At 38.5% G+C, this 24,320-nt stretch overlaps 1 protein-coding gene across 2 annotated transcripts in view; it reads right to left on the bottom strand.

The window, feature by feature from the left end:
* The window catches only part of GTF2H2 (general transcription factor IIH subunit 2), a 30,968-nt gene extending 10,001 nt beyond the window's left edge, over positions 1-20,967 (bottom strand). Inside the window, exons 1-11 of one of the 2 annotated variants that reach the window (XM_029941319.1) lie at positions 20,895-20,967; positions 12,803-12,887; positions 11,925-12,002; positions 11,563-11,599; positions 10,827-10,913; positions 8,577-8,627; positions 8,202-8,256; positions 4,429-4,534; positions 2,910-3,000; positions 2,661-2,748; positions 1,825-1,932 (exon numbers count right to left, since the gene is read on the bottom strand). In XM_029941319.1, the coding sequence (XP_029797179.1) occupies positions 1,825-1,932; positions 2,661-2,748; positions 2,910-3,000; positions 4,429-4,534; positions 8,202-8,256; positions 8,577-8,627; positions 10,827-10,913; positions 11,563-11,599; positions 11,925-12,002; positions 12,803-12,858 (757 nt within the window). In that variant the 5' untranslated portion in view covers positions 12,859-12,887; positions 20,895-20,967. The remainder of the gene's footprint in view (positions 1-1,824; positions 1,933-2,660; positions 2,749-2,909; positions 3,001-4,428; positions 4,535-8,201; positions 8,257-8,576; positions 8,628-10,826; positions 10,914-11,562; positions 11,600-11,924; positions 12,003-12,802; positions 12,888-20,894) is intronic. The other variant, XM_029941320.1, reaches the window with a different exon arrangement.
* Positions 20,968-24,320: the final 3,353 nt, after the last annotated feature.

The following is a 24,320-nucleotide window of genomic DNA, read 5'->3' as shown; positions in this document are numbered from 1 at the left end:
ATATTTCACTACATATCAATGTTAAGTCCATCTACATATCAAAAGAAGTAAAGGTAAAGTTAAATGGCCAAATGAAAAAATATTTGTGCCAGGTGATAAAAATGGGCTGATATTCCCAAATGGTTCTAACAAATCAATTTGAAGAATAAATTATTATAAGTTTAAATAACTTTAAAATGGGCTAAAAAAATGTACCAATTTATCAGTAAATAAAAAACTGAGCCACCATAACATTTAAAATGTATTGAGTGTTTATGTCGAGTACTATTTTGTATGCCTCATGCGTAGTAAGTCAACTGTTGCTACACCCCAGGAGACAGACACTTACATCACTTTACAGATGAGGAAACAGAAGTCGGCCAGCACTATCAATGGACTAGAAGAAGTACTCCATCTCACTAATAGTTACAAAGTAAATATTAAACAAACGAACAAACACAGGGCACCTGGGTGGTCAGTCAGTTAGGCCCCTGACTCTGGATGTCTGCTCAGGTCATGCTCTCACGGTTTCTGGGAGAGAGCCCTTTGGGCTGTGCGGTGACGGCACTGAGCCTGCTTGGGATTCTCTCCCAGCCCCTCCCCCAGTGGCATATGCGAGCGCTCACTCGTGCTCTCTCTCACTCAAAATAAATAATAAATAAGCATTTGAATTTCTAATGTTTATTTATTTATCTTTAATGTTTATTTTTGAGAGAGGGAGCGAGAGGATGGGCGGCTCAGTCCGTTAAACAACTCTTGATTTTGGCTCAGATCATGATCTCACCAGCTCCTGAGTTTGAGCCCCACATTGGGCTCCATGCTGATGGTGCAGAGCCTGCTCGGGAGTCTGTCTCTTCCTCTCTTCTCTCCTTCACCCCATCTCGTTCTCTCTCTCTCTCTCAAAATAAGTAAACTTTTAAAAAAATGTATAAAGAGATTCTTTTTCATACTTAAAAAGTTTATGCCTTTTTCCATTATAAACATAATAAATGTTCATTATAAAATTTTTGGAAAATACAAAAAAAAGAAAAATTATTTTAGATGATGCAAAACTCATCATTCTTTTCTTGAAAAACTCTTTTAAAAAATTCTTTATTTATTTTTAAAGATTTTAAGTAACTTCTATACTCACAGTGGGACTCAAACTTATAAGCCTGAGATCAAGACTTACATACTCTGCCAGCTAAAGCAGCCCGGTGCAACTACCCCAAATCCCTGTTAAGGAATGTGATGTATTGCCCTGCAACCTTCTGTCTTTGCAGTTGGTATTACACAGGTTTGACCAAACAGTACAAAGATTTTTGTACCTTATCTTTTAAATTTCTAATACAACAAAAATCTTCTATAAATGCAGTGTCTTTGTGCCTTTCTAGACTTAAAAAGAAAACAAAGTCAGTAATGGCTGTTGTGATAGGACGACGAATATTTTTTAATGTTTTATTATTCATTTTTAAGACACAGAGAGAGAGTGAGACGGAGAGACAGAGTAGCAAGGGAGGGACAGAGAGAGATGGAGACACAGAATCCGAAGCAGACTCCAGGCTCTGAGCTGTCAGCACAGAGCCTGATGTGGGGCTCAAACTCATGAACCATGAGATCATGACCTGAGCCAAAGTTGGAGGCTTCACCGACTGAGCTACCAGGCGCCGCAGTTTTAGCTTTCTTTTAACTTCTCTGTATTTTCCAAGATTGCTTCAACAGGATAATTCTCTCTAATTATAAAACATTTAAGTTAAAAGAAATAAATTCTTAAATATTAAAATGAACTGTACAAATAAAAACAGCAAGTCTAATTTGACCCCAGTCACTTTTAAATATCAATTTTACAACATAAACTACACTTACCCATACGAATAAGCGAGCATTCAGAACCTGAGCTAGCGGGCGGAGGGCTGACATGATGTGTCAGCAACTCTTTGTAATGGCTTTCATCTAAGATAACATGGTATGTGCCTAGTAAGACGAAGAGTAAAAGAAAAAATCATGACAAAATCAAGACATGAGTATCAGTTGTACTTTTTATGTAATTCTATAAGTTACACCATCTGAAAAATAAGTATTTAAGTTAAATCATCATTTTTTAAAAACTCATTTAAATGACATCTCTAAACTGACTTCTCTAGGAATAACTATAATTACAATGTAATTAAAGCCAAATTATAAGGTTATAAGATTATACTTAAAAGTTGTAAGTATTGTACATTAGTGAAATTTCTAGCATTTTGAGTTATAATGTTTCCTCTAAATTCTGACATAACTACTTAAGAGTCCTTGCATTTTGAGATGATATCTTACAGAATCAATAATACAACTAAGAGAAGTATATATATTATAGACTTCAGGACATGAAGTGATTTAAATCTAGTAGCTTGAAAATATCCTGATGTACAAGTTTTCCCCCTGTTTATTTATTTATTGTGAGAGAGGGAGAGTGAGGGACCAAGCAGGGGAAGGCAGAGAGAGCAGGAGAGAATCCCAAGCCAGCTCCGTGCAATCAGTGCAGAGCCCCACTCGGGGCTCGATCTCCCCAACTGTGAGATCATGCCCTGAGCTGAGATCAAGAGTTAGACACCCAACCGATGGAGCCACCCACATGCCCTGCAAACACCCTAATTTAATTAATCAACTGTCATTTCTTACATAAGAATTATGAATAAATACTGAAGATTCGAGATACATACCACCAGTTTCACGAGCAAGTACAGTGCAAACCCGAACCTCTGCAGACAGTCCGATAACAGACACTCTAATTTTAGCTGCCTTTAGGGTCTTCACAAAATCCATGTAAGTGGAAAGTTTGGGGGAAGAAAAAAAAACATGCAAAAATTAATATGTAAAAACAAGTTTCTGAAAACTAGTAATAAATTCACTACAAAGTTCTCTTTAGAGTTGCAACACTGGCTTTGGGCACAAAGGATGACGGGCTCTACCTTGATTAGATCATAGATGTTAGATGGGTCACAGGTTGTGAGGCTGCTAAAGATGATCAGCACTTCTCTGCTTGTGTGTCCAGGCATGTGTCTACAGAGAGGTAAGATATATTCCAATTAGGGATAGATTAATGAATTGCTTTACCTAGAAAAAATAGTACACGTGGTTGATTTATTTAGACTATAGAATATCCCATTTAACACTGCAAAGGAGTGAATTGTGAGTATACTCTAAGTACGTTAATGTCAATTTTTCTAAAATTAGCTACACAAAAAATCGATTCATTTATTCATTCCATAAATATTTACTGAATTCTCTTTTTAGGTTCTGGGATAGAGTCATAAGCAAGACTCTATAAGGTTCCTGACATCATGAAGCTTACAAACCAGTAGACTCATTTCATACAGAGTTTTAAATGTACATTGGAAAGTATGAAAATACCACATGGATCGACTTTAAGGTGTGTCTTGACAATAGTAACTTTTTCTTTATTTTTAAATTTTATTTATTTATTTATTTTTTTGGAGAGAGAGTGCACAACCAAGCAGAGGAGGGGTTGAAGAAGAAAGAGAAAGAGCGAGAGAGACAGAGAGAGAGAGAATCTTAAGCAGGCTCCAGGCCCAGCACAGAACCCAGCGAAGAACCTGAAGTGGGGCTCGATCTTCCAATCTGAACCAAAATCATGAGTCAGATACTTAGCCAACTGAACTACCCAGGCGCCCAACATACTTCTTTAAAGGCTGTAATTTAGCCTCATGTTTGATTCAGATTCATACTATTCATAAACATTCATTTTTGTGTATCACTTAATTATATGATAATTTAGGGGACTTTAAGATGTGATAAGCTGTTTTCCCCTATACTAAACAGATTTTGTGCTTTTTGGTGGCAATTCTATCGTTATTTATAGCTTTCATTTTTGGGCTCTCAGAATTTCACTTGTGATGCTGCTATTATGCCTGCCTTTAATATGAGTGTTACCTCCTCACCTACTTCAAAACTAGAAAAATATCTATTACATAAAGGTATAAAAACCAGGACAGACAACCCAGGGATAAAATATATGAACTAACCCAGAATATTTTCATTAGAGTCTAATCTACATTCCACATACTTGAACTTGCTGGAAAACTGTGCTATACTTTTGCAAAATAATTAACAAGATAAGTTAAGAAAAGTCAATAAATGTACAACAAACTCACAATTATTATACCACATTAAATTCCATATATAATCAATTTTCAAAAAATTTTTTTTTCATCAAGCACATTTTCTTTGTACTAATACTGCTACAGTTTTGTGTTTCTAAAATCTTTAAGAGTCTTTCTTGCCAGCTAAAATGTGAAATAAAAATTTACAAACCAATACCACACTAAACATCATAAATGACATTACATATTTCTCTTAATAACAGTTTCACTACAGCTCAGTTTATGGACACACATATTAATACATTATCATCTCAATTCATTCAAAAACTTAAAATGAATTATAAATAAAAAAGTATAAAATACTAACTTTAGAGTTTGCATAGCCATGCTTAATGAGTTATAGAGAGAGGGTTCTCCATGGCAGGTCATGTCTACAGCTTTCTTCAAAGATGTGATGTGTTTCCTTGGGTTTCCTAAAATAGAAAATGTAATAATCTACTTATAACAAAATTTTATTATACATTATAGAAACTGGTGTTTTTCCCTAAATTTACTTATCCATGTTGTTGAAGAACAGAATCTCCCCAATTTACATTTTTATAGCAAGTAGCACTTTTATCAGAAATGTTTGTTACATAAACTCTTACTTCATACTAAAAAACAGAATAAAAATAATCTTTCTATTAGATTTTTTAAAAATTTAAGTAGGCTCCATGCCCAACATGGAGCTCAACACCTGGCCTGAACTCACAACCCTGAGATCAAGACCTGAGCTGAGATCAAGGGTCAGATGCTTAACCAACTGAGCCAATTGGGCGCCCTATTAGCGCGTATGTTAAATATTATTAAAGGGCACAACTTTTTACTTTCAGTCTTTCCCTATTTCATCATTTTCAAGACTCCTACATTTTTACAATTTAACGTCTCTGAAATCACACTGTGTCTTACAACCACTGGCAGCCAGGCAGCATCTGTGACACCAGCATCACTGCCTGGTTACATGTGAACGTAGGAATGGCTACTGATGTGTTGTAGCAACTCTATTATGTACTGTTGCTGCTATTCATGGTCAGTCTAACTGCCATTTAAAGTGTCTCTTGGGGGCCCGAAAGGCTCAGTCTGTTGAGTACCCAACTCTTGATTTTGGCTCAGGTCATGAATGTGGGATTGAGCCCCACATCAAACTTTGCACTGAGCATGGAGCCTCTTAAGATTCTTTCGCTCTCTGCCGCTCTCCCCTGCCTGTGCACTCTCTCTCTAACATAACATAACATAACATAACATAACAAAGTGTTTCTAAAAAAAGTTATTAATGCAAAGTTACATTTTTATGTAGAAAGGCAAGGAACAGAGCAGTGAGGTATAAAATTATTTATTTATTATTAGTGAAGCAAAACTTCATTGATAGAAGAATGTAATTCACTATTTTTTTATTCAGGGGATAAAAAAGGAGTTTTATACGACCTAAGAAAGGAAGATCTCCACAAATAAACATAGCTGTGACATCTTCTGTTACTGAAGTGACAGCTGAAAAGATTGTCTATTTCACACCAAGCCAATACATATCAAGTGAAGAGAAATTGCCAAGTTCTTTAGAAGAGCAACCAGACATGTCCAATTATCAAGAAGCTGGTGCAAAAAATTATTTTTTTCTGTTTTTGGTATGAACAATTTACATTTATCATCGGACACTGTGTAAAAGTTTAACTCCTAGAGTTAAACTTGATGGCTCATAAAAGAAAGCCATCTTACAAATGATGGAATTTGGGGCGCCTGGATGGCTCAGTCGGTTAAGCATCTCAGGTCGTGGTCTCACGGCTTGTGGATTTGACCCTGAGTCAGGCTCTGTGCTGACAGTTCAGAGTCCGGAGCTGCTTTGAATTCTGTGTCTCCTTCTCTCTCTGCCCCTCCCCTGCTTATGCACACGTGCTCTCTCTCTCTCAAAAATAAATAAATGTTAAAGAAAAAAAAAAAGATGAGTGCTCGCTTCAGCAGCACATATACAAAAAAAAGATGGAATCTGAGATTCAATGAAATACAGTTAGACATTTTCTCCTATTTCAACACTGTCATCACTTTAATGATAATCTAAACATTATTAAATTGATTTTATCATATAATTCATCAAACTACCTCCATACTGTTGAACATCTCTTCCCAATTTGTCACTAGTATATCTGTAGAAGAGGCTCTTACTTCTTTCATAATGTTTCCTAAGTATAAATTTCAAGGAACAACCATTTTAATGGTTTTTCCCAAAAATTTTAAACAAATTAATGAGCTCATCAGCACTGTAAGTACCAGTTTCTCCATGGTTCAACAAGATGTACGGCTTTTCAAACTTCATTTTCCTCATTTAAAATACATAAAACAATACAATGTTGCTGAGTGGTTTTGTTTTTTGATCACTTATTTGGCTAAAATTTTTCATAAAGTTTATTTATTTTGAGAGAGAGAGACGATCCCAACAATCCCAAGCAGGCTCCATGCTGCCAGTACACAGCCTGACGTGGGGCTCAGTCTCACAAACCATGAGATCATAACAGAGCTATTGAGTTTTTCTTTTTATTCTGGTGTGAATTATCTGTCTTCCTCGTCCATTCATCTATTTGGAGCTTCTTGGTGTTCTTATTTACCTAAATAAGTTTTAAAATACCAAGCATTGGTCATTGTTTAATATACATTTCAGGTACTTATTCTTAGAATCATAAAATTTAAAAAATGAAAAGTGCCAGGGCGCCTAGGCAGTGTAGTCAGTTAAGCATCCAACTCTAGATATTGGCTCAGGTCATGATCTCTCAGTTACTGAGTTCAAGTCCCGAGGTAGCCTCTGTGCTGTCAGTGTTGAGCTTGCTTGGAATTCTCCGTCTCCCTTTACCTCTACCCCTCTCCGGCTTGCACGCACACATATGCACTCTTTCTCTCTCAAAAATAAGTAATAAAAATTAAAAAAAAGAAAAGAAAAAAAAGAAATAGTGGCGCCTGGTTGGCTCAGTCGGTTAAGCATCCAAGCCTTGATTTTGGCTCAGGTCATGATCTCAAGGTCCAGGTATTGAGCCCCGTGTCAGGCTCCATGCTAAGCGTGGAGCCTGCTTTGGATTCTCTCTCCCTCTCTCTCTGCCCTCTCCCTGACTAGCACTCTCTCTCTCTCCCTCTCAAAATACATACACGTTAAAAAAAAAAAAAGGAAATGGAAAGTACCTCACTAGGTCCAAATTCCTCATTTCATAAGTGAGAAACAAATCTAACAAGTTAAATAATTGGCCTCAAGACAAACACCGACCCAGTGGCATGACCAGAACTTAAACCTACATTTCCTGCCTCTCTGTCCACTTCTCTTTCTACCATATCATACCAAATATTTTGTTCATCTCCTACTGTACTGTGAGTATAGGAAAAAAGCCTACCACATTACTGTCAGTGTGGTTTATAGCAGTGATTCTAATCAGAGAGACAAAGGGTGTCCTCAAGAGGCCTATCACAATATCCAGAGGATTTTTTTTAATAAAAAAATTTTTTTTAATGTTTATTCATTTCTGAGAGAGAGAGAGAGAGACACAGAATTTGAAGCAGGCTCTAGGCACTAAGCTGTCAGCACAGAGCCCGATGTGGAGCTTAAATTCACGAACCATGAGATCATGACCTGAGCCAAAGTTGGCTGCTCAACCAACTGAGCCACCCAGGAACCCCTCCTGAACCATCTTTTAAGAGAATAAAATTCAGTTAGGCAGATCATATAAGCAGAAAAACTGAATTATTAGCAACACCTACAATTTAATTTTTAAACTCTTGGCTCTACAGAGGTTTAACTTTTAGAAAGTTAATTTTAAGACTAATTGGTTTTTAGAATGGTTACAATAATTTCATTTTAATTCTTTTGGGATAAGAATGTATGAATCTTAAACATTTACATTCACTACAGTAGTATTCATTACTGCACAGGACTCAATTTAAAATAGTTCATTTTAAATACCTAGAGTTTAATGGAGGATTTAATGAAGGGTTTATTAAGTGTTTCACAATGGGAGTATAGAAGAAGTCTTCATTTTACTTATTAGGCAACCTTATAAACAGATCACAAACAAGGTTGAGTAAATAGAGCCAAGTCCTTGAGTCGTGTAAAGGTAACTTTATGCATACCTGAGAGTTCGGTCAGCTTTTCAGCTCTTTTACTCTTTGTTACAATTAGTCCAATCTGAAAATAAAAACAAAAATGATCATTAATTTAACAATTTACTTCTTCTTGACAAGAATATACATAACCTAAATTAGTAATTTCAAAAGGAATAATTAACATAAGAGAAATTTTTTCTCATGATGATTTTGACATCAATTTAGCTATGATTTCACTGTACATAATTTAACTTCTACAGTTACCTTGCTTTTCATTGATAAGTGCACCAGAAACTGGTGCACAACCTGGATCACCTAATAACCCACAGAAGGATGTTCTAAAAATAAATTATAATTGGCACATCAGGAACCAAATTCTGAATTCTATCACTATCTACATACCTGACTAATAGGATTTTGATCAAAATATTCTTCTACAAAGTATTCCAACAACTGTTAAAAGAAAACAAAAACACGATATAAGAGCAAAATAATAACCATGAGTACATGTTTTGTGAGACCTTTTTATCAAGTATCACTTCATGAGTTTTAGGCATATAGATTTTCAAAAACTACTTAGTAAAAATATTAAATGAATAAGAATAAATTTTAAAATATTAAATAAAAATCACAACACTAAATAAGTCTGAATTTAAAATGGGAGGTGGTGAGACAGAAACAATGCAAACATGGAAAGATCCAACGAAGCCAAACACAGGAGATGAGTAGCAGAAGCAAGGACAGGTTCTGACAAGTTGAGAATAATCTGAATATGTTCACAAGCTGAGGGGACTGAATTGAATGAAGTCCAGAGAGAATGAAAACTCGGTAAGAAAAAGGAATAACTGACTGACAAAGCAAGATGCTCATTAGGACAGGAGGACAGAAATTAAGAACATAAATAATTAGCCATTTTGTTGTATCATTTTCCAAAATGATGTGGTAGCCCTTCTACTTAGCTATAGTTTATAATAACTAAAAGAAAAATACATTCTTAAAAAAAAATTTCTTCATGGCGATGTATGACATTTACTCAAGGGAAGAAGAAAGAAAGAAAAAGAGAAGAACTATGACCAAGTCCTGGGGCCCTCCAGCACTCGAAAGTTGGAGAGAATCCCACGAAGCAAATAAATAGACTCTATGTAACCAAAGTCAAAAGAAGGATATGTAGGGCACCTCGCTAGTTCAGTCCTTACAACCATGCAACTCTTGATCTCGTGGTTCGAGCCCCACATCAGGGGTAGAGTTTACTTAAAACACACACACAAACCAAAAACCAAAAACCAAAAAACAAAAGAGGGAGAAGTGGTCAGCTATTTCAGTTATTGCTAAAGATAAAAAGGCACTGAATTTCACATCCTGGAGGTTATGGTGGACTTTGAAAATATAGTTGTGAAGACAACATTCCAACTGGAGTATGTTAAAGAGAGAAGCCTGTGGATATTAAATTGTGGAGAGTTGATCAATATTGCAATAAGTGCACACAAACTCACCAAAGAAGAGGTAAAGGACAAATCTAATCTAGTAAATTTTAAGAACTTGTGGACAAAAAACGGAGCCGAGGATTCCGAAGCAGAATGGTGTCCAGCAGTGTGTCTTGGCCTCTCCCTCACCCTCCCCTACTCATGACTCAAAAGTGTCCTGAGAAATTTCACCAATACGCTTGCTTTTGGAAAAAAGTAAAAAGAAAGAGAATATTCTTATCTTTCCTCTCTTCTGCCAGAAATTATGAATGCGTAGGGAAAGAAATCATGAACAGACTTTCCTCGTCAGAAGAGAACAATCCAAACTTCATACTCAGTTGAAGGAAAGAGCTCAAAGTCTGGGAATATCTCCTCATAGAAATGCATTACGTCCTTCCTCCCTTGCCCATCAGTTACAGTAAACAAGATACAGGACAGTATAACCACAGAAGAGAAAATGGGTCCCCAGAAACCCAACACAGCCTGCACGCCACCAAGCTGAGCTTCCCTCCTTTAGTGGAACCGCTCTATTCCAGCTGCTATTCCCTTAGGCCAGGGAAAAGTGCATGAAACACGAAATACCCAGGCTAAAATCAAGCGTTAGAAAATAAAACATGATCCACAAAAAATGTGTTCATGAATGTTCACAGCAACATTATTCATAAAGGCCCCCAAAACTGGGAACAACCCAGTGCTGTATACAATGAAATATTGTTTGGCAATAATAAAGATATGAAGTGCTGATAAAGGCTACAACATAGATGAATCTTGAAAATATTATACTAAGTGAAAAAACCAGTCACAAAAGATGACATGTTGTATGTTTCCATCTCTGTGAAATGTTCCAAATAAGAAAATCTATAGAGACAGAAATACAGTAGTGGTTGCCTAGGCATGAGATGGGTTTGGGGACAAAAGGGGGCAACTGTTAAATGGTACAGCGTTTTTTATGATAAAAATGCTCTAAAATTGATAATTGGTAATTGATAATTGGTAAAATTGATAATTGATAAGTTGGTAATAAAGTTGAACAACTCTGTAAATATACAAAAAAACTTTAACAGTTTAAATAAGTTAATTTTTTGGTGTGTGAATTATATCTTAATAAAGCTATTATAACAAAAAAATTTATTTTAGAATTCAGTGTCCTTTCCCACATTTAGTCTTAGTAAGAATGATTTTACTGTACCTTTAAAGTACAAGTCAATCTGTTTGGCTTTAAATCTTGATCTTCCATTGTTCTTGATCCATCTACTACCACGTAAAGATGACGCATCTTCCAAAAAAACACAAATAAAGACAATTTTCAAAAACATTTTTGACCAAGAAATAAAACTATCACTTAGTATTTACCTATCGCGCGCACACACACACACACACACACACACACACACACACTTTTCATTTAAGGGCAGGAGAGCGTGCACGCGAGCTGGGGAGAGGGGCAGGGGGAGAGGGAGAATGTTAAGCAAGCTCCTCGCCTGGGTGGAGCCCGAGAAGGGGCTCAAACTCACGAACCCATGAGATTATGACTTGACCTGAGGTCAAGTATCAGACACTCAACGGAATGAGGCACCAAGGGGCCCCTCTACAGGTATATTTTTAATATATTCTTTTAAAAGGTCTGTTGTCTTCTTACGATTTATTCCATCGAGACAAAATGTTTCTGTAACCCAACTAGTTCTGTCCTCGTAAAGAAAAAAAATATTAAGGGCGCCTGGGTGGCTCAGTCGGTTAAGCATTCGACTTCGGCTCAGGTCATGATCTCACAGTTCATGAGTTTGAGTCCTATACCAGGATCTCTGCTATCGGTGCAGAGCCCACTTCGGATCCTCTGTCTCCCTCTCTCTCTCTGCCTCTCCTCCACTTGCTCTCTCTCAAAAATGAATAAACATTTAAAAAATTATATTAAAAAATTAACATACCATTCCAAGTCGAACCTGTCCATGGTGTTCAAATACTCTGTTAAAATTATGCAAACATTTTAATAGAATGTCCTTTATTACCCAAAAATCGATCTAACTTTTCAAGTAACCTGCATTTTTTAGGGAAATACATTATTCACTTATGGGATCCACATAATTACAGACATTTGGATAGTCCCTGAAGACCCAATTCCTTGCTGAGATGCTAGGTTTCTGGTTCCTTCTCCCTATTTAGGAGTTTAAAGGTCAGTTTCCCTAGGACACAGCTGAAATGGAATACTGAAGAGCGGGTATAGGTGGACAGAAAGACTTAAAAGAATAAATTTTACCTTTTATAACACACTTACAAAAAGTTTACGTACCTTTTTCTCTTTGCTTTGAAGAGAATGTCTTCTATTGTAGCTTTAAGTGATCCTGATTCATCTTCTTTAAGAATCTCCCTATAAGCAATAATTACTCATTTGAAAAGAAAAGCTAAAATTTTATTAACCCAAAAGAAATGAAACTGTATGTCTGCACAGAAATTTGCACATGGACGTTCACAATGGCATTATTCATAAAACCAAATACTGTAATCAATCTAAATGTCCATCAACTGGTGAACAGATGAATAAAAACATGGATACAATATAATGCTATTCAGCAATGAAAAGGAATGAATTACTGATCTCTGCTATAACAGGATGAACTTTGAAAATGCTGTTATGTGAAAGAAGCCAGACATCAATGACAATATATTATATGATTACATTTACATGAAATATCTAAAAGAGTGAATCCATAGAGTCAGATAGATTAGTAGTTGCCTAGGGCTAGAGATACGAATGGAATTAATCCCAAAGGGGCATGAAGGATCTTATTGGGATGGTGAAAATATGTGTTAAATATACTTTAATAAATGTATTAGAAAAACCAATCACCGAGGGATGCCTGAGTGGCTCAGCTGGTTAAGTGTCTGACTCTTGATTTTGGCTCAGGTCATGACCTCATGGGTTAGTAAGTTCGAGTCCAGCATCAGGCTCTGCACTGACAGTCTGCTTGGGATTCGATGTTTCCCCCTCTCTCTGCCCCTCCCATGCTCATGCTTGACCTGACCGTCTCTCAAAATTAATTAACTTAAAATAAATGAATGAATGAATTTTTTTTCAAAAAAGTCATTGGAGGAAAGAGACCTAAAGCTGTGAAACAACAATGAGAAACAATGTCTAAAAGAGAAAAAGAGTAAGAATGCCCTGCTCACCATGTCCTTTCATAGCCTCCTTCCCAGCGCTTAGTTCTTTCAGGTTCCTCATCCATTTCTTTTCTTAAATGTGATATTCAATATCCTGTAAAAAGCATCAGAGTATGAAATATCTAAAAATATTTGTCACCAAATTCATACATTTCAATTTGAAAAGTAAAGAGAGGGAAGCAAACATATGAAGTAAAAAATAAATGAAAACAGAGAATGCAAGGTCATTAAGTTCTTTGCAATTTATTCACTAATTGTTGTTGAATGAAAATATTTCACAAAATTCCCATGAAACTCTTTCCCATTCCTAAGAAAAAATGCATTTATGCACAAATCTGGCATCAAAGGAGATAAGCATCTTTTTACAATTTTTAAAAACAAAAATGCATTATAAATGTGTCATAGGACAAGACCCCAGAATTAGGGGAAGTCAATAAAGGTGCAGATGAAACCAGATTAGCTGCAAATGATGGTGATTTACTGTATTACCTACTGCCCAACTTTGTGTATGTGTGAATTTTCTCATAATCAAAAATTATCAGGGGCGCCTGGGTGGCTCAGTTGGTTAAGCATCAGGCTTCGGCTCAGGTCAGATCTCACGGTTCGTGGGTTTGAGCCCCGCGTCGGGCTCTGTGCTGACAGCTAGCTCAGAGCCTGGAGCCTGTTTCAGATTCTGTATCTCCCTCTCTCTCTGACCCTCCCCTGCTCCAGTTGTCTCTCTCTGTCTCTCAAAAATAAATAAAAAGCAATAAAAAAATTTTTTTTTAATTTTAAGTAAGCTCCACACCCAATGTGGGGCTGGAACTCACAACCCTGAGATCAAGAGTTGAGATCAAGACTGAGCCAGCCAGGTGCTCCATAATAATCATGAGATTTAAAATGAAATTTATTGAGAGGTCCAACATGGCAGAGAAGTAGGGGGACCTGACGTTCCCTTGCCCCTCAAACACAGCAGTGTTGACACCAAAGGACTTTGAATTCCAAGAGTTCAGGCTGCAGAGTGACAGAGATGTCTCCAGGGGCCCACGGGGACAACCTGGTGGGCCACAGGTGGGCCCACAGTGGAGGCGGGACCCACCTACACCAACCCCGCTCCTTCGCACCTGGTAAGTGTGTTTCTACTTGAACAGGATTGACCCGGCGATTTTGCATGTTCTCATTTAATTCTTGGACAACTCTTATTATATATGTGTGTGTGTGTGTGTGTGTGTGTGTGTGTGTGTGTATATATATATATATAAAATAAGATAAATATATATAATATATAATAATATATAATAAATGTATATATATATAATGACACCTTCAGATTGAAAGTAAGGGGATGAAGAACCATCTATCATGCTACTGGAAGTCAAAAAAAACTGGAGTAGACATACTTATACCAGACAAAATAGATTTTATTTTTTCTTTCTTTTTAATTTTTTCTTTCTTTCTTTTATAGTTAATTGTCAAGTTGGTTTCCATATAACACCCAGTGCTCATCCTAACAAGCACCCTCCTCCATGCCCATCATCCCCCATCCCCTCTCCCCGACACTGATCAGCCCTCAGTTTGTTCTCAGTATTCAAGAGTCTCTCTCATGGTTTGCCTCAGACAAACTAGATTTTCAACTAAAGATGGTAACAAGAGATGAAGAAGGGGATTATATCATTATTATGGGGTCTATCCATCAAGAACTAGCAATTATAAATGTTTATGAACCCAATTTGGAACCCCCAAATGTACCAAACAATTAATCACAAACATAAGCAATCTTATTGGTAAGAATGTGATGATTCCAGAAAACTTCAATACTCTACTTACAGCAATGGACAGATCATCTAGGCAGAAAACCAATAAAGAAACAATGGCCCTGAATGATACACTGGACCAGATGGATTTGACAGATATATTCAGAACTTTTCATCTAAAAGCAGCAGAATACATATTCTTCTCAAGTGCACATGAAACATCTCCAAAAGAGATCACATACATAAAAGGTCACAAAACAGTCCTCAATAAGTATAAAGGAATTTTCAGATCACAATGCTATGAAACTTAAATCAACCACAGGAAAAAGTGTGGAAAACCTCTAAAAGCATGGAGGTTAAAGAACATCCTACTAAGGAATGCATGGGTCATCCAGGCAATTAAAGAAAAATATGTTTAAATATATGGAAACAAATGACAATGAAAACATGACAGTCCAAACCCTTTGGGATGCAGCAAAGGCAGTCCTAAGAGGAAAATACATTGGAATCTAGGCCTATATCAAGAAACAAGAAAAATCCCCAATACAAAATCTAACAGCACACCTATAGGAACTAAAAGCAGAATAGCAAAGAAACCCCAAGGCCAGCAGAAGAAGAGAAATAATAAAGGTTAGAATAGAAATAAACAATATAGAATAAAAAAAAACCACAGTAGAAAAGACAAATGAAACTAAGAGCTGGTTTTCTGAAAAGATAAACAAAATCGATAAACCCCTACACAGTCTATTGAAAAAAAAGAAAGAAAGAAAGAAAGAGGACCCAAATAGATAAAATCACAAATCAAATTGGACTTATCATATCCAACCCCCTAGAAATACAAACAATTATCAGAGAATACTATGAAAAATTATATGCCAACAAACTGGACAACCTTGAGGAAATGGACAAATTCCTAAACACCCACACACTACCAAAGCTCATTAGGAAGAAATAGAAAATTTGAACAGACTCATAACTAGTGAAAAAATTGTATTAGTTATCAATAATCTCCCAACAAATAAGAGTCCTGGGCCAGATGACTTCCCTGGGGAATTCTACCAGACATTTAAAGCAGAGTTAATACCTATCCTTCTCAAGCTGTTCCAAAAAGTGAAATGGAAGGAAAACTTCTGGACTCATTCTATGAAGCCAGCATTACTTGGTTTCCCAAACCAGACAGAGACCCAGCAAAAAAGGAGAACTATAGGCCAATATCCCTGATGAATATGGATGTAAAAATTCTCAACAAGATACTAGCAAATCAAATTCAACAGCATATAAAAAGAATTATTCACCATGATCAAGTGGGATTCATTCCTGGGCTGCAGAGCAGGCTCAGTATTTGCAAATCAATCAATGTGATACATCACATTAACAAAAGAAAAGAACCGTATGATCCTGTTGATAGATGCAGAAAAAGCATTTGACATATTACAGCACCTTTGCTTAATAAAAATCCTCAAGGAAGTTGGGATAGAAGGAAAATACCTAAAAATCATAAAAGCCATATATGAAAAGGTGACAGCTAATATCATCCTCAATAGGGAAGAACCAAGATCTTTCCCCCTGAGATCAGGGACACGACAGGGATGTCCACTCTCACCACTGTTGTTTAACATAGTGTTGGAAGTCCTAGCATCAGCAATCAGACAACAAAATGAGGTAAAAGGCATCAAAATTGGCAAAGAAATCAAATTTTCACTTTTCACAGACGACATGATACTCTACATGGAAAACCTAAAAAGACTCCACTAAAAAGCTGCTAGAACTGATATATGAATTCAGCAAAGTCGCAGGATACAAAATCAATGTAAAGAAATCAGTTGCGTTTCTATACACAACAGAAAGAAGCAACAGAAAGAGAAATTAAGAAATCGGTCCCATTTATAATTGCACCAAGAACCATAAAATACCTAGGAATAAACCTAACCAAAATGTAAAAGATCTGTATGCTGAAAACTATACAAAACTTACTAAGGAAATTGAAGAAGACACAAAGAAATGGAAAAACATTCCATGGATCAGAAGAATAAATATTGTTAAAATGTCATTATTACCCAAAGCAATCTACACATTCAATGCAATCCCAATCAAAATTGCACCAACATTCTTCTCAAAGCTAGAACAAACAACCCTAAAATTTGTGTGGAACCACAAAAGATCCCAAATAGCCAAGGTAATGTTGAAAAAGAAAACCAAAGTGGAGGCATCACAATCCCAGACTTTAGCCTCTACTACAAAGCTATAAGCATCAAGATGGCATGGTACTGGCACCAAAACAGACACATAGACCAATGGAATAGAATAGAGAACCCAGAATTGGACCCACAAATGTATGACCAATTAATCTTTGACAACGCAGGAAAGACTATCCAATGGAAAAAAGACAGTCCCTTTAGCAAATGGTGCTGGGAGAATTGGACAGCAACATGCAAAAGAATGAAACTGGATCACTTTCTTACACCATACACAAAAATAAACTCAAAATGGATGAAAAGACCTAAATGCAAGACAGGAAACCATCAAAACTCTATAGGAGAAAATAGGCAACAACCTCTTTAGTCTTAGTCACAGGAATTCCTTGCTCGACACATCTCTGAAGGCAAGGGAATTAAAAGCAAAAATGAACTAATGGGACTTCATCTATCAAGATTAAAAAGCTTCTGCACTATAAAGGAAACAATCATCAAAACTAAAAGGCAACCGATGGAATGGGAAAAGATATTTGCAAATGACATATCGGATAAAGGGCTAGTATCCAAAATCTATAAATAACTTACCAAACTCAACACCTGAAAAACAAACAATCCAGTGAAACAGGCAGAAGACATGAATAGACACTTTTCCAAAGAAGATATCCAGATGGCTGATACATGAAACGATGCTCAAGGTCACTCATCATCAGGGAAATACAAATAAAAACCACACTGAGATACCACCTCACGCTGGTCAGTGTAGCTAAAATGAACAAATCAGGAGACTATAGATGGTGGCAAGGATGTGGAGAAACGGGCACCCTCCTGCATTGTTGGTGGCAATGTAAACTGGTGCAGCCGCTCTGGAAAATGGTGTAGAGGTTCTTCAAAAAATTAACAATAGAACCCCTATGACCCAGTAATAGCACTGCTAGGAATTTACCCAAGAGATACAGGAGTGCTGATTCATAGGGGGACACGTACCCCAATGTTTATCACAGTACTTTCAACAACAGCCAAATTATGGAAAAAGCCCAACTGTCCATCAACTGATGAATGGATAAAGAAGATGTGGTTTATATATACAATGGAATACTAGTTGGTAATGAGAAAGAATGAAATCTTGCCATTTGCAGCAATGTGGATGGAACTGGAGGGTATTATGCTAAGTGAAACAACTCAGCCAGAGAAAGACAGATATCATATGTTTTCACTTGTATGTGGAACCTGAGTAACTTAACAGAAGATCATGGGGGAAGGGAAGGGAAAAAAGCAGTTACAAATAGAGAAGAACAGAGGCAAACCATAAGAGACTCTTAAATACAGAGAACAACCTGAGGGTTGATTGGGAGTGGGGAAGAGGGGAAAATGGGTGATGGACATTGAGGAGGGCACTTGCTAGGATGAGCACTGGGTGTTGTATGTAAGCAATGAACAGGAATCTACTCTAAAAAACAAGAGCACACTGTACACACTGTATGTTAGACAACTTGACAATAAATTATATTAAAAATAAATAAAATAAAAATAAAATGAAATTTATTATTTATAATTTTTTTACTGTTTGTTTTTGAGAGAGACAGAGAGAGAGAGAAATAGAGCATGATCAGGAGAGGGGCCGAGAGAGACAGAGACACAAGATCCAAAGCAGGCTCCAGGATCTGAGCTGTCAGCACAGAGCCCAATAGGGGGCTTGAACCCATGAATTGTGAGATCATGATCTGATCTGAAGTCGGTACTTAACAGACTGAGCCAACCAGGTGCCTCTGAAATTTATTATTTATAAATGGTAAAGGCTTATGGTTCATAGTTCAAAAAGGGACACAATATTAAAACTATATTATAATGTGAACTATTAAAAAAGATAAAGGAAATGATAAGTAATTCAATTAATAGGACATGGTTTCAATTAGATAAAGGGTGATTGGCTTTTTGCTTATTACTTTCTGTATTTTCATATATATTATTTTTTTAAGTTTATTTATCTGGAAAGAGTGAGAGTGAGTACACGTGAGCGGGGTCAGGGGCACGGAGTGGGCTGGAAGCACAGAGCCCAACATGGGGTTCGATCTCACACACTGTGAATTCATGACCTGAGCTAAAATCAAGAGTCAGATGCTTAACAGAATGAGCTGCCTAGGCATCCCCATATTTTTGTATTTTTCCTATGAGCATTTATTTCTTTAATAATCAGGGATAAAACTGGTATGGGGGTAATCTATTAACCATAACTAAGTAATAAAACACCCCGGTCACATCTACATTCCTTTCCTCCCCAACAGAATCTCCTTGCCTACCCTACATTTTCACTATTAGCTTCTTTTTTCCATAAATGAAAGATCAACAGAACCCTAAAGGCCAAGAAGACACTAAGGATAAAACAAATCCCATCACTGGCAGAGGAAAAATTAATTTCTGTAATAAGAATCATATACAAGACCTTATGCTTCACTCACACTATGTATTTTTTTATACTTTATTTTTAAATTTTTTTAACGTTTTATTTATTTTTGATACAGAGAGAGACAGAGCATGAGAGAGGGAGGGGCAGAGAGAGAAGGAGACACAGAACCGGAAGCAGGCTCCAGGCTCTGAGCTAGCTGTCAGTACAGAGCCCGAAGCGGGGCTCAAACCCACGAACGTGAGATCTGACCTGAGCCGAAGTCGGAGGCTTAACCGACTGAGCCACCCAGGCGCCCAATGTACTTTATTTTTAAAAAATTTTTAGCATTTATTTTTGACAGAGACAGTGTGAGCAGGGGAGGAGCAGAGAGAGGGACACACAGAATCTGAAGCAGGCTCCAGGCTCTGAGCTGTGAGCTCAAAGCCCCAAGTGGGGCTTGAACTCCCGAACCCTGAGATCATGACCTGAGCGAAAGTTGGACACTTTACTGACTGAGCCACCCAAGCACCCCTTCACTTACACTATAAAAAATATATTTTAAGATTTAAATAACTTATCTAAAAATGGACTTCTGAAATTAAAATCTATTGACAATTTGCAAACTGCTTTTATGGCATCAGCGCTGAGGTGCCTGCTATAATTGGGTTTCATTTGCTAAAATTCTGTATGTTTCTTACTCAAGTCACAAACCACTCCCTGGCATTAGAAGAGATCTATTTGTTTCAGGAAATCTGGTGATCTACTTTAGGAAATGCTTCAGCAAACTGCCTGAAATAAGGACAAGTGACTTAATTCTAACATTTGTGTTACTTCAACACACTATGCTGGTGCTTGTAAAATTAATGATCAGTGTAGAAACAGCATACGGTGACTAAATTGAACATATTGATCCTCCATCAAAGTTTCGGAATTACAAAAATCAAAGTTCACATAGCATTCTTGCGTTTTCAAACTCAAATTCTTAGAAACGCTACTATTGCCTTCTATCATACCAATATTTAAAACGTTATTTTATTCTTAGTTTACTTCTTTTAATTATCTGAAAGCTGAGAAACAGAACTGATGAGTAGAGCCTGCAAACAGGGACACTTCTGGCTCACTGGATACAAGGACGTCTTAAGAGTTGTCTGCAACGGGAAATCAGCGGTATTAAACTCCCCGTAATTGCTGATGTTCCAAGGGAAGTTGGATGTTTATAATGCATGTTATTAATCGAGAAAGAAGTTAGGCATTCTGGAGAAAGATGTACTTGATGACCTCTTTGGTCAGCATCTCCAAAAGCTGATTCGTTTCCTCGGAATCCAAACCCTGAAAAGCCATTTCTCCTAAGGTGAGCCTGTTGGTGTGATCTGGGGCACATGAGCTCAGAATGCTACGGAAAAGATCTGCACCAAATGTCGTAATTCGAAGCTTTTACTCACACCTAACCGTGCCAAAAGCTGCGAGCCAGGCAGGGGTGATCACTGCCCTGTGTTCGGACTTGGAACTCGAGGTTCAAACTCCCTCGAAGTCACACAGCTGGAGGTAACTCAAACTCGAACCCAGGACCACAATACCCAAAACTCGCGTTCAGCCTTAGGGAAGGAGAGACATCCTCTGGAGTACAGCCCCACACGCTTCTATGCAGCTCCCAGGCGGAAGTGGCCCTCCTCCCCCTCCATACTCTCCCTCCCACCCTCAAATCAATGCGGGGCTGCTCGGAACCATTCGACCTCCGCGTCCGCACGCGAAAGCCCTCCAAGCCGCCGCGCTCCCCAGCCGATGCCCACCTTGGCTCCGCGAGGAGTTGCAGCCGCCGGCTCACCGGTCTCATAGAATGCCTCTCTACGCGGAAGCTCCGCCCAGTCCAAGGCCGCTGGTGAAATCCGTCCCCTGCGCGCTGCGGCGACGGAAAAAACGTTCTGGTTACATCGAGCGACAGTTGCGGGTGCTGGACAGTCGTGAGCCGACGGGTCGCCGGAGCTGACTTAGGGTGCGAGGACAGGACTCTTCCCTCTATTCCAGCGGTTATTCACGAAGAGGCGGGGAAACTGATCGCCGTCGACCCGGGATCTGACGAGCTTGATTTTTGTTATATTGTTTCTGAAAGGTTGGCGTGAAGGACTCTAAAAGCATCAGCAGCTGGGCCAGAAGCTTGCGGGGCAACCGGTTTCTGGGTCGACTCTGCTTCTCCTGCTGTTCACACAAGTATTACTGAGCCCCTAATGTGGGCCTGAGGCAGTTCTAGGTACTAATAGCAGTGAAAAACCAATCATTACGCTCGTGGAATTTTGCTTCTCCTATGGAGGTGTTTATCAAGAAAAGCATGTTGTATCAAATGGTGATAGTGCCAATAGAAATTGAGCATGTAGGGGCGCCTGGGTGGCTCAATAGGTTAAACCTGGGACGCTGGCTTAGAGCCTGATCTTGCGGTTTGCGAGTTCCAGCCCCGCCTCGGGCTCTGTGCTGACAGCCTGAAACTTGTTTCGATTCTGTGTCTCCCTCTCTCTCTGTCCCTACCCCACTTGCACTCAGTGTCTTTCTCTCTCAAAAATAAATAAAACATTAAAAAAATTTTTAATAAAGAAATTAAGCATGGAAGGGGGAAAGGGTTACAGCTTAAAATATTTTAGCCAGAGGAATCCTCACCGAGAAGATGCTTGGGCCATGACAAGAATAGAGAAAGTTAACCATCCTGATACCTAGAGAAAGACCTCCCCAGGCACAAGGAACTGCAAGCGCTAAGGTCCTGAACTGGAAGCACAATGTGTTTCAGGGACTGCATGAGGAAGGGGGTTGAGTGATGGCTGCTGACATCTAGTGAGGGTCATTGAACATTTTAATAAGTTCTGAGGAATGATTGTGGTTTGGACTAGTGTAGTATGGCAGTGCAGCTAGTGATAAGGATTGGATTCTGTCTAGATCCTGTCAATAGAGCAGAAGTGAGTTAGGAGAAAAGATCCAATGACCCAGTTTTCAGTTGAGGGACTGAAAGGTTAGAGTTGCAATTACTGAGAGGGTGAGCCGGTGATAAGATCAGTTTTGGACAAGTTTGAGATGTTTGAGATGTCTGTTAATACATATGGAATTACCAGTGTGCACGAAAACTACAGTAAATTTAAAAAGGCAACTGAGGGGCGCCTGGGTGGCTCAGTCGGTTAAGCCTCCGACTTCTACTCAGGTCAGATCTCACGTTCGTGAGTTTGAGCCCCGCGTCGGGCTCTGTGCTGACAGCTAGCTCAGAGCCTGGAGCCTGCTTCTAGTTCTGTGTCTCCTTCTCTCTCTGCCCCTCCCCCTCTCATGCTCTGCCTCTCTCTGTATCAAAAATAAATTTTAAAAAAATTAAAAAAAAAAGGCAACTGATGGGGGAGCCTGGATGGCCCAGTTGATTAGATGTCCAACTTCGGCTCAGGTCACTATCTCTGGTTGGGTTCGTGGGTTTGAGCCCCACCACCAGGCTCTGTGTTGATAGTTCAGAGCCTGAAGCCTGCTTCAGATTCTGTGTCTCCTTCTCTCGCTGTCCCCTCTCCCCTTCGCGCATGCTGTCTCTTTCTTAAAAATAAATAAGCATTAAAAAAAATTGACAAGGCAACTGATATCAACCTGTGACTGAGGTGACCTCAAGGAGAAACCAAAACAAGAATAGGAAAACCAGTTATGCAGAGGCATGCAGGCAATATTTTTGAAAAATATGAAACAATGTATTAAGGTGACCTAAGGGCTTTTCACGTGTCTATGTGGACATCTGTAAACCTTAATTTTTACAACTGAAACAATTATACCTCGTGACAGGTAATTATACATTAGAGAACTGCTTGCAAGTACGCATGCATACTCCTCCCCTTTTTATGTATGATCTATAAAGGGAAACGTTTTAGAGCAGTTCTGAGCCATCTGAAACAGTTTCCTGGGCTAGGGTCCTCAGTAAAACAACATATAATGCATTTACTAACCTATTTTGAGGTTGACTTTCTTTTGTTTCAGTTGACACTAACATTTCTCACACTTGAGAAATGGAGAGAGGCAAGGCACATCTAGAGCACCGGAAAAAGGGTACACCCAGGAGAGGAATAATAGAAAGGATCTGTAAGAGCTGGGGCTTCTTTATTTCCCCGTGGGTATATGTGTCCCCTCTGTTGCCTGTATTGCTTTGTTGGTACCAACATCATCCCTTGTGTCCTGCCCTCCCCAAAACATAAACACAAGGCATCCTGCATGGTAGTGGAAAGAACAGACTTGGATTTCAAATGAGCCTCGGCCACACTAGCAGGGTGACCACAAGCAAGTCACAACCTAAGCTTCATCTGTAACATGGGGATGCCTTTCCCTACCCTACAGGGCTTATGCCACACACACGGGCAACTCCATTACCAGCTATTTTTATTCCCCCCCAGGAAACAAGGCCTTATTGTTTGTTTTTGGTTTTGTCTTTTTTTTTTTTTTTTGGTAATGTTTGTTTATTTTAGAGAGAGACAGAGCACGAGCAGGGAAGGGGCAGAGAGAGAGGGAGACACAGAATCCGAAGCAGGCTCCAGGCTCTGAGCTATCAGCACAGAACCTAATGTGGGGCTCAAACCCACAAATGGTGAGATCATGACCTGAGCCGAAGTCGGACACTTAACCGACTGAGCCACCCAGGTGCCCCTGGTATTGTCTTAAAAAGGAGAGGGGCGCCTGGGTGATTCAGTCTGTGGAGCATTAGGCTCTTGCTTTTAGCTCAGGTCAGGATCTCAGAGTTCTTGAGTTCAAGCCCAGCATTGGTCTCTGTGCTGATAGTGCAAAACCTCCTTGGGATTCTCTCTCCCTCTCTCTGTGTGCCTCCCTTGCTCACCCTCTCTTTCTCTTATCTGAAAATTAATAAATAAAAACTTTTCAAAAATTATAAAACGGAGAGGAGGAGGGGTGCCTGGCTGGCAGTTGGTGGAGCATGTGACTCTTGATCTCAGGGTTGTGAGTCTGAGCCCCACATGGGGTGTAGAGATAACTTAAAAATAAAATCTTTAAGGAGAACCTGTGTGGTTCAGTTAGTGAAGCCTCTGACTCTTGATCTCACCTCAGGTCATAGATCTGCCAGTTCAGGGGTTTGAGCCCTGGTGTCGGGCTCTGTGCTGACAGTGCAAAGCCTGCTTGGGATTCTCTCTCTCTCTCTCTCTCTCTCTCTCAAAAAGTAAACATTTTTAAAATGTTTATTTTTATTTACTTAAAAAAAAATTTTT

Source organism: Suricata suricatta, chromosome 6 (assembly GCF_006229205.1).
Source record: "Suricata suricatta isolate VVHF042 chromosome 6, meerkat_22Aug2017_6uvM2_HiC, whole genome shotgun sequence".
In the NCBI taxonomy this organism is placed as follows: domain Eukaryota; kingdom Metazoa; phylum Chordata; class Mammalia; order Carnivora; family Herpestidae; genus Suricata; species Suricata suricatta.
This window is presented reverse-complemented; position numbering and strand designations above follow the sequence as displayed.